Source organism: Phyllostomus hastatus, unplaced genomic scaffold, assembly GCF_019186645.2.
Source record: "Phyllostomus hastatus isolate PE091 unplaced genomic scaffold, TTU_PhHast_1.1 phas_contig_38, whole genome shotgun sequence".
Lineage (NCBI taxonomy): Eukaryota > Metazoa > Chordata > Mammalia > Chiroptera > Phyllostomidae > Phyllostomus > Phyllostomus hastatus.
The window spans coordinates 10,674,951-10,690,902 of record NW_025333869.1 but is presented as its reverse complement, the minus strand read 5'-3'; the positions used below and the strand labels follow the sequence as shown (position 1 = coordinate 10,690,902).

General features: G+C 37.8%; 1 protein-coding gene across 1 annotated transcript in view; it reads right to left on the bottom strand.

The window, feature by feature from the left end:
* Positions 1-15,952, bottom strand: part of GLUD1 (glutamate dehydrogenase 1) — a 36,351-nt gene that overhangs the window by 13,982 nt on the left and 6,417 nt on the right. The window contains exons 2-5 of the mRNA XM_045842452.1: positions 6,841-6,921; positions 6,241-6,296; positions 3,399-3,462; positions 4-98 (exon numbers count right to left, since the gene is read on the bottom strand). Coding sequence (XP_045698408.1) covers positions 4-98; positions 3,399-3,462; positions 6,241-6,296; positions 6,841-6,921 — 296 coding nt within the window. The remainder of the gene's footprint in view (positions 1-3; positions 99-3,398; positions 3,463-6,240; positions 6,297-6,840; positions 6,922-15,952) is intronic.

Here is a 15,952-nt window from a genome sequence, read left to right as displayed (position 1 = left end):
TACATAGTGCCCTATGGTGCTTGCATAGGTGTCAGCAATCCAGGACATCTCCCGTTCGCCTGTGCTCATGTCTGGGGCAGGCACGTCAATGCCAGGACCTGGGGGCATAGGGAAAGGATACTGAACTAGTTTTGAAGATAAACTCATGTCAAACACAAAGATCCTTGTAATTCTCTGTAACAGAGCCACCATGGTTAGAAAACTTTAGATTTCATTTAGGTAACTAACTGAAGTCAAAGAAATGTTTATTATATGTATTAAATGTTTCACTTCTGAATTTATACATCCACAGTATTACATGGAACTTTTTCCCACTGGCATTTACTTGGAAGACAGCTATGCACAGACATAAACGACTCCATAGGACTCTGTATATGTAAACACAGACAAATCAATTCAGCCTGTTTAATCTCAATTTCTTAAACTGCAATCAGAGATAACAATACTATCATGCCCTGACAAATATGATTGCTACGGTTAGAGAGTATATGTGTATGAAGTAACATACCCCTTACTGGGGATGTATACCCTCCTCAGCATATAGAAAAAGAAGGAAGGAAAAAAGACATATTGCTGAAGCAATTGTGTAAGCCCCATATTACTTTTACCCATAACAGAATGCTGCTTTGACTATTATCCAAAGCTTTACTCAGTGTATATAAAGTTTTAGGCCCTGGCTTTTAATTTCTCAGATCACAGTCAACTAAAAAGTTGGAGGATAACAAGTTAGCTCAAAGCAGCAACAGGTGCCATTGATAATACACTACTGATAGCCATAGTGAGATTCAGATAAAAACGTGTTAAATGATGCTCACTCAAATCTGTAAAGGCAGAAACACGTAGAAATACTTCTATCAAATGTAATGAGAATAAAAGGATGATGTATGCCCATGTAAATGACTTGGCATCATCACCAAAACAGACATGAGGAAATATGTAAGTCTCATATAACATATATATGTTCCCACTTACATAACTCTATACTGTATAATATTTATGCATATATTTCCATGTGCATATATGTGTGTACTTTGGAAAAAGATGCATAAACTTGTTCACGATATTTGGATTTCAACCTTATTATACAGTTGAAACACACTGTTTCATATCATTACAAAAAGAAAAACACAACTTGGTAAAACTATTAAGTCTCCCCCAAAATAAAGTTTGTTCTAAGAACTCAAGTTTTTTCTTTTTTTAAATTTAAAAATATTTTATTTATTTATTTTTAGAGAGAGAGGAAGAGAGACAGAGAAACATTGGTGTGAAAGATGTTGATCAGTAGCTTCTCCCACGCACCCAACTGGTGACCCGGACTGCAACCCAGGGATGTGCCCTGACTGGGAATTAAACCTTTTGGTTTGCAGGCCAGCACTCAGTCCAGTGGTGAGCCACACCACTCAGGGCTCAAGTTTTTCCTACAATTTTTACTTTTTAACCAGCAATATAAGGAACACTTTAATATTCTTCTATATTTCAGGGGCCAAGGTCCTAGACACTGGACTTTTTTGTACAAGTTATGATATAATGGACACAGAACGGGTATAAGACAACTTTGAAATGGTCAAGGTTTGCTTTTTATACTCCAGCCCATCTCCCCTACCCAATCTATAACTGGTATCTTAGAAATCTCATGAAGTCTAACTCTCCAAACCCATCATTACCCCATACAACCCTCCTACTTGAAGGATTAATGGCATATTCTAGTCTCACCCTCTGACAAAAGGGCTCTACTGAAGGCATTAGGGTATTTTTTTAACAAAGTTTATGAAGCAAACACTTATAAACTTAACAGTTTATAAGGATGGTATCTAAACTCACACAACAGAATGCCAATCTTTTACGAACTTTATCCTGTGGAACAATATTCCTCAGAATAGCATCAAAAGGAATAAAGTACTTAAGAACAAACTTTGAAAAAGGAGTGTAAGACTTGTACACTGAAAACTACAAAATATCACTGAAGGAAATTAAAGACCTAAAGAAATGGGGAGACATTCAGTGTTCATGGACTAGAACACTTAATATGGTTACAGGGGAGTCAGAAAATAACAGAGAAATAACATCAATTCCACCGGTTTGCACAGTAATAGTTCTGTGCCCTGGAAGGAGAAAAAGAAATCCTTTTGCTTCTGTCTTGTTCTACAAAGATTTCTAGGCCTAGAGGTCTAGTTTAGTGGCACTGTGGGTTGATGAAGAATGAGGTTTCTGCATATAAGCAAAGAAGTCAAATTGCTGGTCCATAAGCTTTCAATGTTTCAATGAATCAGTTTTTAACCTTTGGAGCTCTAAGATACTTGTCGATATAGAGAAAATTAAGCTGAATAATACTCTTGAGTAATGGGCAATAAACACAACTGAATAAAGTATGAAGCCACTCAAGGCTATTAAATACTTTGAGATTTAAAAGAAGAAATATGCTATAAAAAATTATGAAGGCTACTAATAGACTGAACATGAATCTTAAGTTCACAGGAACTTGTCAACAGTGGGGGAAATACTGGGGAAGAAAAACACAGGGGCAGGAAAAGAGAAGTAGATTTTTCTTTCCCATGTTAGTCCTCTTTAGTTTAACTATGTTAAGAAAGAAAATATTCTACCTAGTAATGTGGTTTATTTTTTAAAACAAATCAGAATATTTCTAGAGTAAGAAATATATAGAAAGACTCAGTGCTTGAAAATTAAAAGATTGATGAATACTTATACATCAGAAAAGAATATTCCTATCTCACAAAAAGAACACATGACACAAATAGTAATTAATATGATGCAAAAACATCAACCAAATTAAGATCAGTACCTTCAGAAATTTAGTCTGGCAAAAGCTCCTAGTAACAAACAATAAGAATCTCAGGAATCTGCAAAATCAGTTAGTGATGGCAGAGTGAGCCATTAGCATGAGCTGCCCCACCTCTCTGCCTGTGCCCACTGCTTTGAAGGCAAAGGCAGGTTTAACCCTCCAATTCCAAAGGTATCAGATTTCTCACTGCTATCAGAACAACAGGATGTGTAAAACTGCTTTTTACACATTAAAAAATATTATATAACACAGGTATTATTTAGTTCCTAAAATATGGCCTTGGTCTTTCTGGAAGTTGCAACAGGATTGTACAGTGTTATTATAGTGACCCAGAACCATTACTATGTATAAGGAGAAGAGGTGGATGTGACCTCTCTTGGTATCCACATTGCATACTGGGCCCCTGAACTTTTCTAGTACGGATGTATCATAAATACATCTAGGTATCTCACCATATTTATCACAGAACTCAGGTTCTCAAAGTAAAAAGGGTAACTCTGTCCATTTATGTATAAGTAAAAGCAGGGGTTAAAATTAATAAATTAGGTACTTTTCAGATAGTCCCTTTCTATGGGGAAACCTACATGGAAACACATACCAATAAACCCCTTCTTAGCTAGTTCCATGGTGAACCTTCTTGTGATCTTTTCCAATTCATTATCCTGTAAAGAAAAAAAAAAAAAATAAAAACAAAATCAATGAAAAAAACTTTAACAGAAAAGCCACTTGTAGAGAAAATTAGTTGCATCATATTTCTATTTATAGGGCACTTTGATACATTTTCTTGGTCTCGGAGCAACCCATAAAGCATGCATTTCCATTTTAAAGATAAGAAAATAGACTTCTGGCCAAGATGGAGGCATAATTAGACACACTGTGCCTCCTCGCACAACCAAAAGGAGGACAACAATTTAAAAACAAGACGCTACTGGAACTGACAGAAAATCAAACTGTATGGAAGTCCAACAACCAAGGAGTTCAAGACGACACTTCATCCAGACTGGTAGGAGGGGCGGACTCACAGCAAGGGGGCGACTGGCAGACCCAGTGAGGTGGTGGATTGTGAAATGGGGTGCAGCATGCACAGTGGTTAGTGGATTGGGTGGTCCCACATTCAAGCTCAGATAAACCAGGCAAAACTGGGTAGTGGGACTGACCGCACAACCCTGGGTCCCAGAGCAGAGAAATAAAGCCTCAAACCACTGATGGAAAACACCTGTGGGGGTTGAGGTGCTGGGAGAAACCCCTAGCCTCACAGGAGAGTTCGTTGGAGAGACCCATAGGGTTCCAGAACATACACAAGCCAACGCACATGGGAATCAAAACCAGAAGGGCTCACTTTGCTTGTGGGAAGTGGGGGAAGTGACTGAAACCCAGCAGAGAGCAGAGCAAGCACCACGGTTCCATCTCAGATCCCTTTCCCACATACAGTGTAACAACCCAGCAACATAGGTTAACCTGTCCTGGTCACTATCTAAGGCTCTGCCCTTCACTACGTAACAGGCGCATCAATACAAAAAAAGGCCCCAATGAAAGAACAAATCAAAGCTCCAGAAAAAATACAACTAAGTGATGAGGAGATAGCCAACCTATCAGATGCACAGTTCGAAACACTGGTAACCAGGATGCTCACAGAATTGGTTGAATTTGGTCACAAATTAGATGAAAAACTGAAGGCTACACTAAGTGAAATAAAGGAAAATGTACAGGGAGCCAACAGTGAAGGGAAGGAAACCAAATCAATGGTATGGTCCAGAAGAAAGAAAGAAACACAAATCAGAAAAGAAGGAAAAAACAAGAATTCAAAAAAAAAAAAATGAGGAAAGTCTTAGGAACCTCTGGGACATCTTTAAACATTCCAACATCCAAATTATAGGGGTACCAGAAGGAGAAGAGAAAAAGTTATTTGAACAAATAATAAAGGAGAACTTCCCCAATCTGGCAAAGGAAACAGACTTCCAGGAAGTCCAGAGAGTCCCAAAGAAGTTAGACCCAAGGAGGAACACACCAAAGCACATCATAATTACATTACCCAAGGTTAAAGATAAGGAGAGAATCCTAGAATCAGCAAGAGAAAAGGAAGCAGTTACCTACAAAGAAGTTCCCATAAGACTGAAAGCTGATTTTTCAAAAGAGACCTTACAGACAAGAAGGGGCTGGAAAGAAATATTCCAAGTCATGAAAGGCAAGGATGGACCTACATCCAAGATTCCTCTCAATCATCCAGCAAAGCTTTCATTTAGAATGGAAGAGCAGATAAAGTGCTTCTCAGATAAGGTCAAGTTAAAGGAGCTCATCATCACCAAGCCCTTATTTTATGAAATGTTAAAGGGACTTATCTAAGAAAAAGAAGATAAAAAATATGTACAGTAAAATGACAGCAAACTCACAATTAACAACCACACCTAAAACAAAAACAAAAACAAACTAAGCAAACAACTAGAACAGGAACAGAATCACAGAAATGGAGATCACATGGAGGGTTATCAACAGGGAAATGGGAGGGGGAGAGGGGGGAAAGGTACAGAGAATAAGTAGCATAGATGATACATTTCAAATAGACAGGGGGAGGGTAAGAACAGTATGGAAAATGTAGAAGCCAAAGAACTTGTATGTATGACACATGGACATGAACTAAAGGTGGGGCTTGTGGGTGGGAGGGAGTATGAAGGGTGGAGGAGAGTGAAGGGGGGGGAAATGGGACAACTGTAATAGCATTATCAATAAAATATATTAAAAAATAGAAATAAAAAAATAAAATAAAAAAACTTTAAAAATAAAGATAAAATAAAGAGATCAGAAATTAGGTTATACAAACAACAGAGTAGAAAGGACTCAAATCCCAGTTCCTGTTCTCTTTATTAATGTAAGACCCTATGAGCAATCCCTATTTCTCGAAAGAGACCTTACAGGCAAGAAGGGGCTGGAAAGAAGTATTCTAAGTCATGAAAAGCATGATTATGGTAAGATTTCATTTAAAGGGAAAGTTTTTAAAAGAATAAAATTACATATACTTATTATATTTGTATATAGATGTTAATTTGGTACTATAAAACACAGTACCGATTAGCTTAATTATTTTGGAACTAAAAAATAATAATATTTTTACCAGATTAATTAAGATACTTGCTACTAGAATCTTGAGATCCTGACACAAAAATCTCAGTCACTATAATTTATAAACATGTATATAACTGCCTAAGAATATGAAGGTATTAATCACCTTTTAACCAAGTAAGAAAATGAAAAAGGACACTGATGTTAAACAGGTGACCTTTTATACGGCAAACATTCAATGAGTTAATTATTTACTTGTTTTTCCATTTTTTTAAAAGCAATAGAGACCATTAATCTCACAGGTGTGGGAGATACACAGACACCTAGTAATTTCAAATCCTTTGGAAATGTAACACATGCACAAATGTCATTTTGATACTTACAGTATAGTTTTTGGGATTGATCTTAACACCAGCTTTGGCACCCCCAAATGGCACATCTGAAATAGAAGGCTGGAAGTTGTTATTCCATGTAAAAGATTATAAATCCTTTATATTTATAATTAAAAAGGAAGAAAGCACTATGCAATATTATAAAAATGTGTAATGCCTTAAACTTTCATTTCAGAAAATTCAGGCAATAAATCCATACTGATCTCTTCTAAAATGCTGTACTTTAAAATTCTAGTAAACAGAAATTATAAGCCTAGGCAAGTTACGATGTATACTTAATCAGTGTACTCTTCTACTTCTGAAAGTAAAAGCAAATTTATTTTCCTTCTATGATGATTTGGTCTTATGTACAGAACATAAAAAGGGCTTTAAACACAGGTTTACATTAAAAAAATCCAACTAGGTACTATAAAAAGTCCCCCATTTAAAAGACTAAATCTTAACACTAATTGAAAAATGATGTAAGCCTTCAACTGTGAAACAAAAAATCAGTTCTGATAGTTTATTCTCTAACATATTAAAAGTTACCTTATATATAAACATATTTCCCCAAAGAATTCTTATTAGGTAACAACAAAGGAAATCACTTACCAACTACAGCACACTTATATGTCATCAGAGAGGCCAAAGCTTTTACTTCATCTACACTCACATCAGTGCTGTATCGAATACCTGGTAGTGTTCAAAAAAAGGGGAGGAGTGTGAGAAAGAAGGGGATGCATTTAGAACATCCTTCTGACAGGTTAAAAAAATGCTATAAATTGAAAATGTCCATTTTGTATGTTGTACACTCTGGTTACTTCCAAGAACACTCAAAGTAGCCATGCAGAAAGAACTATAGGATGAGCACTGGATTTTAAGTATTCTGATAGCTAAGAGAAAAAGCCTGGTGTTGAAGTCCAGTTTTTGCTTTCTGGCAGGAGTAGCTAAGAGCATCAAATAGAGTTCCTGGGGATTCAAAGAGAAATAAGGACTAGTCCTGTCCTTCAGAAACTTATAACCCAATGAGAAGTAATAGCAACTATAATTTCACAAGAAAATTACCTTCAAATGAAGGTTTTTAAATATTTTTATGAAGGCAACCACCTCAGCAAAGGCTGCATTTTTCTTTTATTGACATTTTTTGGATTGGGTAATTTGATAGCAGGGAGCTTAAGAATTTTGCTTTCTGATAACACAGATATGGGCAAATGGATAGTCAATGAGTTCGACAGATTCGACTTGGATATAAGGTATCTAAATAGAAGTTTAAGCTTCAAACTTGTATACTCAGAGAGCCTTACCTGTTACTTCCCTCAACCAGTGTTAGCCTCTTTTTTTAATCCTTACCCAAGGATGTATTTTTTTCTCATTGCTTTTTTGGGGGCAGGGGGGAACGGGAAGGGGGAGGGAGAGGGAAGGAGGGAGAAAAAGAGAGACAGAGAGAGAGGGAGATTGATTGACTAGTTGCCTCCTACGCATGCCAGGACCTGGATTGTACATCTCCAGAGCAGGGATTGAACCCACAATCCTTTGGTTACCCAATGACGCTCCAACCAATTGAGCCACATGGGCCAGGGCTGCTAGTCTCTGTCAACCAAGAAATGAGAAACTGAGCAGTTCCTGGGGATGAGCAATTCTTTTCATCTTTCTGCAAGGATTCTGGGAGGTGGCCAAGCAAACAGAAAACTCTAAGTCTCAATGCCCATGTTTAGAAGTGTAGGTGTTTGGTAGAGGGGAAGGAGAAATTAGGTATGCCTAGTACTTTGGCTTTAGGGACCCGGCCAATCATCCTTCTAAGTTTTGCAGAGTTAAGCTACATTATGTACTCCACAGTCCACTGCCTCTTGACCCCAAGAAAGAAGGTCTGAGTGAGGTTGTGTCTGACTGCCCACTGGTTGGGGCTTCCTGACCCTGTGTTTGTGTGTGATGAAGGGTATCTGGATGAGGCTGGTTACTACTTCCACTGAGAATCATAAGAAAAAAGGAACCCAGGCACATCTCAAAGAATTCTAGGGAGAAAAGTTTTTAGATAGAAATATACAATATCAAATGAACTAGCAGTTGCAGAAAACTTCCCTAGTCATTGTTTGAAAATGTCCTCAGCTGAGGACAATTTATTGATTTTAAAGTGAGAGAGGGAGGAAGGGGGAGAGGGACACGGAGAAAGGGGGAAGAGAGAGAAAAAGAGAGAGAAAGAGAAACATTGATCGGTTGCTTCCCATACATGCCTCCAACCTGAGATCAAACCTGCAACCTTGGTATGTGCCCTGACCAGGAATCGAACCCACAACCTTTTGGTATACAGACACTGCTCCAACCAACTGAGCTACCGGGCTACGGTCCTAGTCATTTTTATTTTTTAAAATATATTTTATTGACTATGCTATTACAGTTGTCCCATTTCCCCCTTTCACTCCCCTCTACACCCTCTCCCACCCACATTCCCCCACTTTAGTTCATGTCCATGTGTCATACTTGTAAGTTATTGGCTTTCACATTTCCCATACTATTCTTACCCTCCCCCTATTTTCTACCTACCATCTATGCTACTTATTCTCTGTACTTTTTCCCCCTAGTCATTTTTAAAAGCTAGTTTCTTATACCCCAGAAAACACATATTGATACATAGATGATCTGTTTTAAGATAATTCTATCTTTTCATGTAATCATAAAGAGCAAATTCTGAGATGAACGTATTTTCTTGGTCTATTGCAAAAATAAAGTATATTGAGAAAGGTGACCTCTTAGAACAACTATATCTTACATGAAATAGGTTCTCAAAGTATTTGTGGAATGAACTTACCTGTTATTAAAATTTTAAGAATGATAACCATCAGAAATCAAGTTGAATGGAAGTCCAAAAACTATGGAATTAAAGAGACCACAATCATCCAGACTGGTAGGAGGGGAGGAGACTCGGAGATACCCATATGTGGTAAATAAAAATTCGAGAGGGATACCTCAGGGGTGAGGAGTCCCAGCCCCACACCAGGCTCTACAGCCCAGAATTCCAGTGCTAGGAAGGTAAGTCCCCATAACTTCTGGTTGCAAAAACCAGCGAGGACTGTGTTGCTGGAAGAAACTTCTAGAAGCAATTCCTCTTAAAGAACCCACACACAATTAGTCAGACTTATTCCTAAGTTTCATGCCGAGGTAGCAGCTTGAAAGGCACTGGTGGCATATGGGGAGGAACTGAAGTATCTAGGAACAAGGTGAGGAGCTGGGGGACAGCTTCTGCCCATACAGAAAGGTGAGCAGAGGCCACTGTTCTTCCTCTGAAACCCTGCCTCAACACACTCCATCAACCTGGCTAACACAGTTTGCCCTGCCATCGAGATCCCCTAAGGTTCAGCCCCCACCTAACTTATAAGCCCACCTAAGCTGTTCAGTTTTTCCTTAAGAATGGCTGGTCTTGGCTCATACTTCATATGACTGGGAAGAAAAACTGGGGAGCAAGAGAGACCACACAACCCAGGGTTCCAATGCAGGGATATAAAACCTAAAACCTCTGGCACAAAAAACCTGTGGGGGTTGCAGCATCAAGAGCAACTTCTAGCCTCTTAGAATGTACACAAACCCAACCACCTGAGGTTCAGCACCAGAAGGGCCCAATTTGCTTGTGGGTAGCCTGGAAAGTGACTGAAAGCCAGACAAGATCTGATCAAGCAGTGTTGCTCCCTCTTGAGCCCTCCCCCATATACAGTGCCACAAGGTAGCAACCTGGGTTGCCCTGCCCTGGCAAATACCTAAGGCTCCACCCCTTACAATGTAATAGCTGCACTGAGACAAAAAAATATGGCCCTAATGAAAGAACAGATCAAACTCCAAAAATAGTACTAAGTGATAAAGAGATAGCCAATCTATCAGATTCAGAGCTCAAAACACTGGTAATCAGGATGCTCACAGAAATGGCTTAGTATGGTTGCAAAATGGAGGAAAAAGTCAAGGCTATGCAAATGAAGAGAAATGTAGAAAACTAACAGTAAAGGGAAGGAAACCAGGACTCAAATCAACAATTTGGAGCAGAAGGAAGAAATAAACATCCAACCAGAACAGAATGAAGAAACCAAAAATTCAAAAAAGTGAGGAGAGGCTTAGGAACCTCTGAGACAACTTTCAACATTCCAACATCAAATCATAGGGATGACAGAAGGAGAAGAAGAGCAAGAAACTGAAAATTTATTTGAAAAAATAATGAAGGAAAACTTCCCCAATCTGGTGAAGAAATAGGCTCCCAGGAAGACCAGGAAGCTCAGAGAGTCCCAAAGAAGTTGTACCCAAGGAAGCACACACCAAGGAACATCATAATTACATTAGCCAAGAATAAAGATAAGGAGAGAATCTTAAAAGCAGCAAGAGGAAAGGAGACAGTGACCTACAAAGGAGTTCCCATAAGACTACCAGCCGATTTCTCAAAAGAAACCTTGTAGGCAAGAAGGGGCTGGAAAGAAGTATTTGAAGTCATGAAAGGCAAGGACCTACATCCAAGATGAGTGTATCCAGCAAAGTTATCATTTAGAATGGAAGGGCAGATAAAGTGCTTCCCAGGTAAGGTCTAGTTAAAGGAGTTCATCACCACCAAGCCCTTATTATATGAAATGTTAAAGGGAATCATCTAAGAAATAGCGGAAGATAAAAAACTATGAACAATAAAATGACAAAAAACTCATAACTATCAACAACTGAACCTAAAAAAAAAAAAACCCCAAAACTAAGCAAACAACTAGAACAGGAACAGAACTAGAGAAATGGAGATCATATATAGAGGGTTTTTAGTGGGGAGGAGGAGGGAATGGAGGGAAAAGGTACAGGGATTAAGAAGCATAATTGGTAGGAATAAAATAGATGGGGGAGGTTAAGAATCGTATAGGTAACAGAAGTCAAAAAACTAATATGTACAACCTATGGACATGAACTAAGGGGGTGGGTGGGATGCTGGAGGTCAGGGGTGGGGTGGGGTGGTGCAGGGCAGAGGGGAGACAAAGAGGAGGACAACATCAAAAAGAAATACTAATTGGTAGTTACAGAACAGTCATAGAGATGTAATGTACAGTATAGGAAATAGAATAGTCAAAGAACTTATATGCGTGACCCATAGACATAAATAAAGGTATATGGATTGTTTGAGGCAGTGGGGAATGCTGGGTGATGTGGGTCAAAGGAGGAAAATTAGACAACTGTAATAGCATAATCAATAAAATACAATTAAAATTTTGAGAAATAATAATAGTAATACTTATTATTTTTTAGTATATAGCAAATGTCTGTACAGCTTGCTTCCTTCCCTATCTCTTAGGTCCCTGTTAAAAACTTTCTTCAGGACCTAAACAGCAAAAGTACTGGGACCTAAAAAGCACCCCAGACAAAAACAAAATATAATTTGTAAGTATTATTAAGACCAAGTATTTGTATCTTTAAAATAAAATGTGAAAATCATGTTAGGCCAGGAACCTGGATTGGATGCAGTGTCCAGCACTTCCTAAGCAGTGAGCCCACCCAGTAGCATCTGCTGGTGCCTGCACTTTGTCACCTGGGGAGATGTAAACACTGCTCTTAGGCTTAAATTCAGCATCGCACAGGTTAACGTATGTGAGGCAATACTTCAACTACTATAACTGCTATTAGAAATATTGCAAAGTAGCGGCAAGTGCATGGTTTTAAAAGTCTAATCTGATTGGGAAACTAAAAAATGTCTTGAAATAATAATGTTCATATATCAGATAGCAATTCTAACACCATACATATCCCAAATGGAAAGAAATTCAAAGAGATTTTCACTTTTTTGAAAAAACTGCAAACAGTGTTCATATTTATTTGGCAGTAAGCCATTACAGAGGCAGCACGTACCCTGAGCAGGTAGGGTGGCACTGCTTTTAATGTATGTTAGTGTTATTTTACATTTTATGTGTTTTTTGGTATGTTATTTTTTGTAACTGATAATGCTCAAAAATTTTTCAATATAAATTAATGGTAATTGCTTCTTTGATTTTCACTATTTTAGCTTACAAAAGTTTTCACAGAAACATTATTTTTGGGTAGCTTTTGGACAGCAGGGGAAACTTGTATTCTAGACATAGATGTTAATTAGAAACTAGACCTCTCCTTCTACTGATAGAAAAGAGTATAAATAAAGTGTCAAATTTATTGCAAAAGTCCTGGAATGATGAGTCAGACACTGTGCATGTGTAACAAAAAGCATGCTTCCACTGGATAGAACCCAGGAATTCTGGTTTGTAAAATGAAATTTTCTTTCCCAGCCACACCCATTTAGACAGTTCTACCACAAGACTTTGAAAGAGTAGCTGCATAAATTACCACACCACAGGCATTTTTTTGCAGGCTATGAAACAATGAAGACGTTCTAGTAACCAGAGGCAAGGAAGGAGCTCTCAGGAAAGAGGGGACAACTGCTGGAGCAGACAAGGTTGGGGGCTCAGAGCATATGCAGGTAGTACCGCCTGGGCTAGAGAAGAAACGTTTTCATTTTCACTTTCTAACTAATCAGTGGTGCATAAATGTTTTTATTTCTGGAAGTTGGCAGATATGCTAGAACATGGTTACTGAACCTGTTCTAACATCTGAATCTCAAAAACAAGAAGTCTCAAAGTACCATAAATAAAATACTCTGCAGCTATACTTGAGACAAAATAAACTCCAGTAATAAAGGAGTTACCCACAACTCCTAGGGTAGCTAGCTAGTTGTTCTTCCTTCACTGGGATTGGAAACCAAAGACAATTACTAAAAATATACTGTCGCCTGAAAATACTTAACCAAATTTTACCAGACACTAAAAATATGACTGCAAAAGAAAATACACTCTACTAAATTTATAAATTCAGTGGATTAGGAGAAATTAACATAGTTGGAGTTCTGCAGGACAAAATGATATGACACATACTTCAAAGTTCTGAAAGAAAGGGAAAACCTAGCATTTTTGGATGCCTAATGCTTCAAGAATACTCAATTTGAAGACAAAGTTGTTCAGTAATGCCAAATAACAGGTAATATACATATACATATAAGAAAATCACAAACCTTAAAATGTTTTAAATCAAAATGAATCAAAAAGGATCATATTTGTAGTCTGCATATTCTCATTTTTTATAAAACCAAGCCTTACTTCCTTTTCTGAGGAATGAGAATTGTGGCAGAGAAGGCTAAAGGTGAGCAGGAGCAGAGATTAGATGGAAGCACAGGGATAGAAACTAAAAGGAAGAAAATTTTATTCTAGAAGTGGAAAAAAGTAATTATTTTTTTTTTTTGTACCCTAAAGTCTTAGAGCACTTATGTTAGCTTCTTTTGACAATAGCATTATTAATTTTGGGGAAGAGGTCAACTGAGTTGTTGAACAACAGGGCTGGCAAGTGTAAAATATTCAAAGAATGGAGGTAGATATTTTCAATGAAAAACTTGGCTAAACTAAAAAGTGAATGGAGTGATTACACAGGTGTGGATCACAGAACTGCTATCACTGTGATGGACCAACAGAATAATCTGTACTTCCAATTCACCAGAAACCAAAGAAACACCACCCTTGACAATGTTTAATATTCATCAAGCTTCATAAGGTTGGAGGAAAGGCCAGTGATAGAATTAAATAACCTACTTTACAAGGGAAACTCTGATATCATCCCTTTTATTTGCAAGAGAAATTAGGTATTTTGAGCTAACTGGTATCAAGATGTCTCAAAAAAAAATTAATGAAATGCAGACATCTGCAAATTACACACAGCACCAAGCATTTCTCTGCCTTTTAGCTTAATTACCAAAGACATTCCTTACTATCCTCAAGAGTCTAACAATTGGTGTACGCTAAGATTTTTTAGGAGAAATAAAAATCAAGAGCAAAACCTAGCTTAAGTTGCTGTGGTGATGCTTAAGTTGCTGTGGTGATACAGAAATACAACAGCTTGAAAAAGAGTTAGTGAAAACCACAACCTGAAGTTGCTTGAATGTTTTTTGCTTTTGCTAGCTTACTCAAAACCAGACATGCAAAAAAAGCTCCTAGCTACAAAGTCACCATCATTTCTTATGGTGAATCATTAAACATATTCGTGAAAATTCAAATGGTTTTTAAAATTACGTGAAACTATATTTTACAGAGTTTGATTTAGTTGTCAGAAATCAAATTTCCAACTGTATCCTTTAACTTTTCAGAAATGGTTTACTCAATAACCGTGAGCTCTATCACAAGCATGGAATCCCCAGAAAACCTCAGAACTCTAAAAATTCATGCAGTAATACCCTTGCCACTTACTCAGCAGAATCTATTTTCTTTCTTAATACTAATGTAATTTCCTAACTCACAATAGGATAGCACAACTTAATTAAAAATGAGGAGAGGAGGGAAAGAAACAGTGAAGAATTATTACTTATCAGCAAGTGATGACCATGCAAAACATGGTCTCAGATAAAAATGCATTCAGCACCAAGAAGGAGCATTTAGGGTGGGAGCTCAGTAAAATCACATTTCAATTGTTTTTAACACTAACCAGGTGTTGTTGTTTAAGAACACAGGGAAACAAACATTAAGTGTTTTAATCCATTATCAAAATATTTTAAGCGGTACAACACCCATTTATGATAAAAACACTCAGCAAAGTGGGAATAGAGGGAGCATTCCTCAACATAATAAAGGCCATATATGAGAGACCTACAGCCAACATCATACTCAATGGGCAAAAATTAAAATCTTTTCCACTAAGATCAGGAACAAGACAAGGTTGTCCACTTTCACCACTTCTATTCAACATAGTATTGGAAGTTTTAGCCATAGCGATCAGACAAGAAAAGGAAATAAAAGGCATCCAAATCGGAAGGGAGGAAACAAAACTGTCATTGCTTGCAGATGGACATGATAGTGTACACAGAAAATCCTATAGACTCTGCCAAAAAACTGCTTGACCTAATAAATGAATTTGGCAAACAGTGGGATACAAAGTCAATATCCAGAAATCAAAGGCATTTTTGTATACCAACAATGAAACATCAGAAGCAGAAATGAAGAAAAAAATCCTATTTGGTATAGCAACAAGAAAAATAAAATACCTAGGAATAAACCGAGGAGGTAAAAGATCTGTACTCAGAAAACTATACAACACTGAAGAAAGAAATTAAGGAAGACACAAACAAATGGGAACATATACCGTGTTCATGGATTGGAAGAATTAACGACATCAAAATGTCCATACTTCTCAAAGCAATTTACAGATGCAATGCAATACCTATTAAAACTATCAATGGCATATTTCACAGACATAGAACAAACACTTAAAAAATTTATATAGAACCATAAACAACCCTGAATAGCTGCTGCAATTTTGAGAAAGAAGAGCAAAGTAGGAGGGATTGTTGGGAACCGCCCCGTCTGGTTTCAGAAGCTGTAACCCCCCCAGAGCTAAGGCTGAGTGAGTAACCTTCGTACCATAAGCCACTAAGGAGACAAAGCTTATCTCCCTGGTTTAGAAGCACCACTTCTGCTCCTTTTACTTCATCCATAACTGGCCCCCAGTGCTTGATTGGTTAGCTAATGATGGGTACGAGTTCCCAAGGGGGGAAAGACCTAAGACAGGCACGGTCACATGGAGGCCCCAAGGAAGAACTTGGGGGGCTATATATAGCAAAAGGGGGTGATGGACCCTCACCCCTCGGCTTTGACAAAGCCTGAGTCCTCATTCTTGGAGAGAGGTGAAGGGAGGAAGAAAAAAAAAGGAGAGAAAC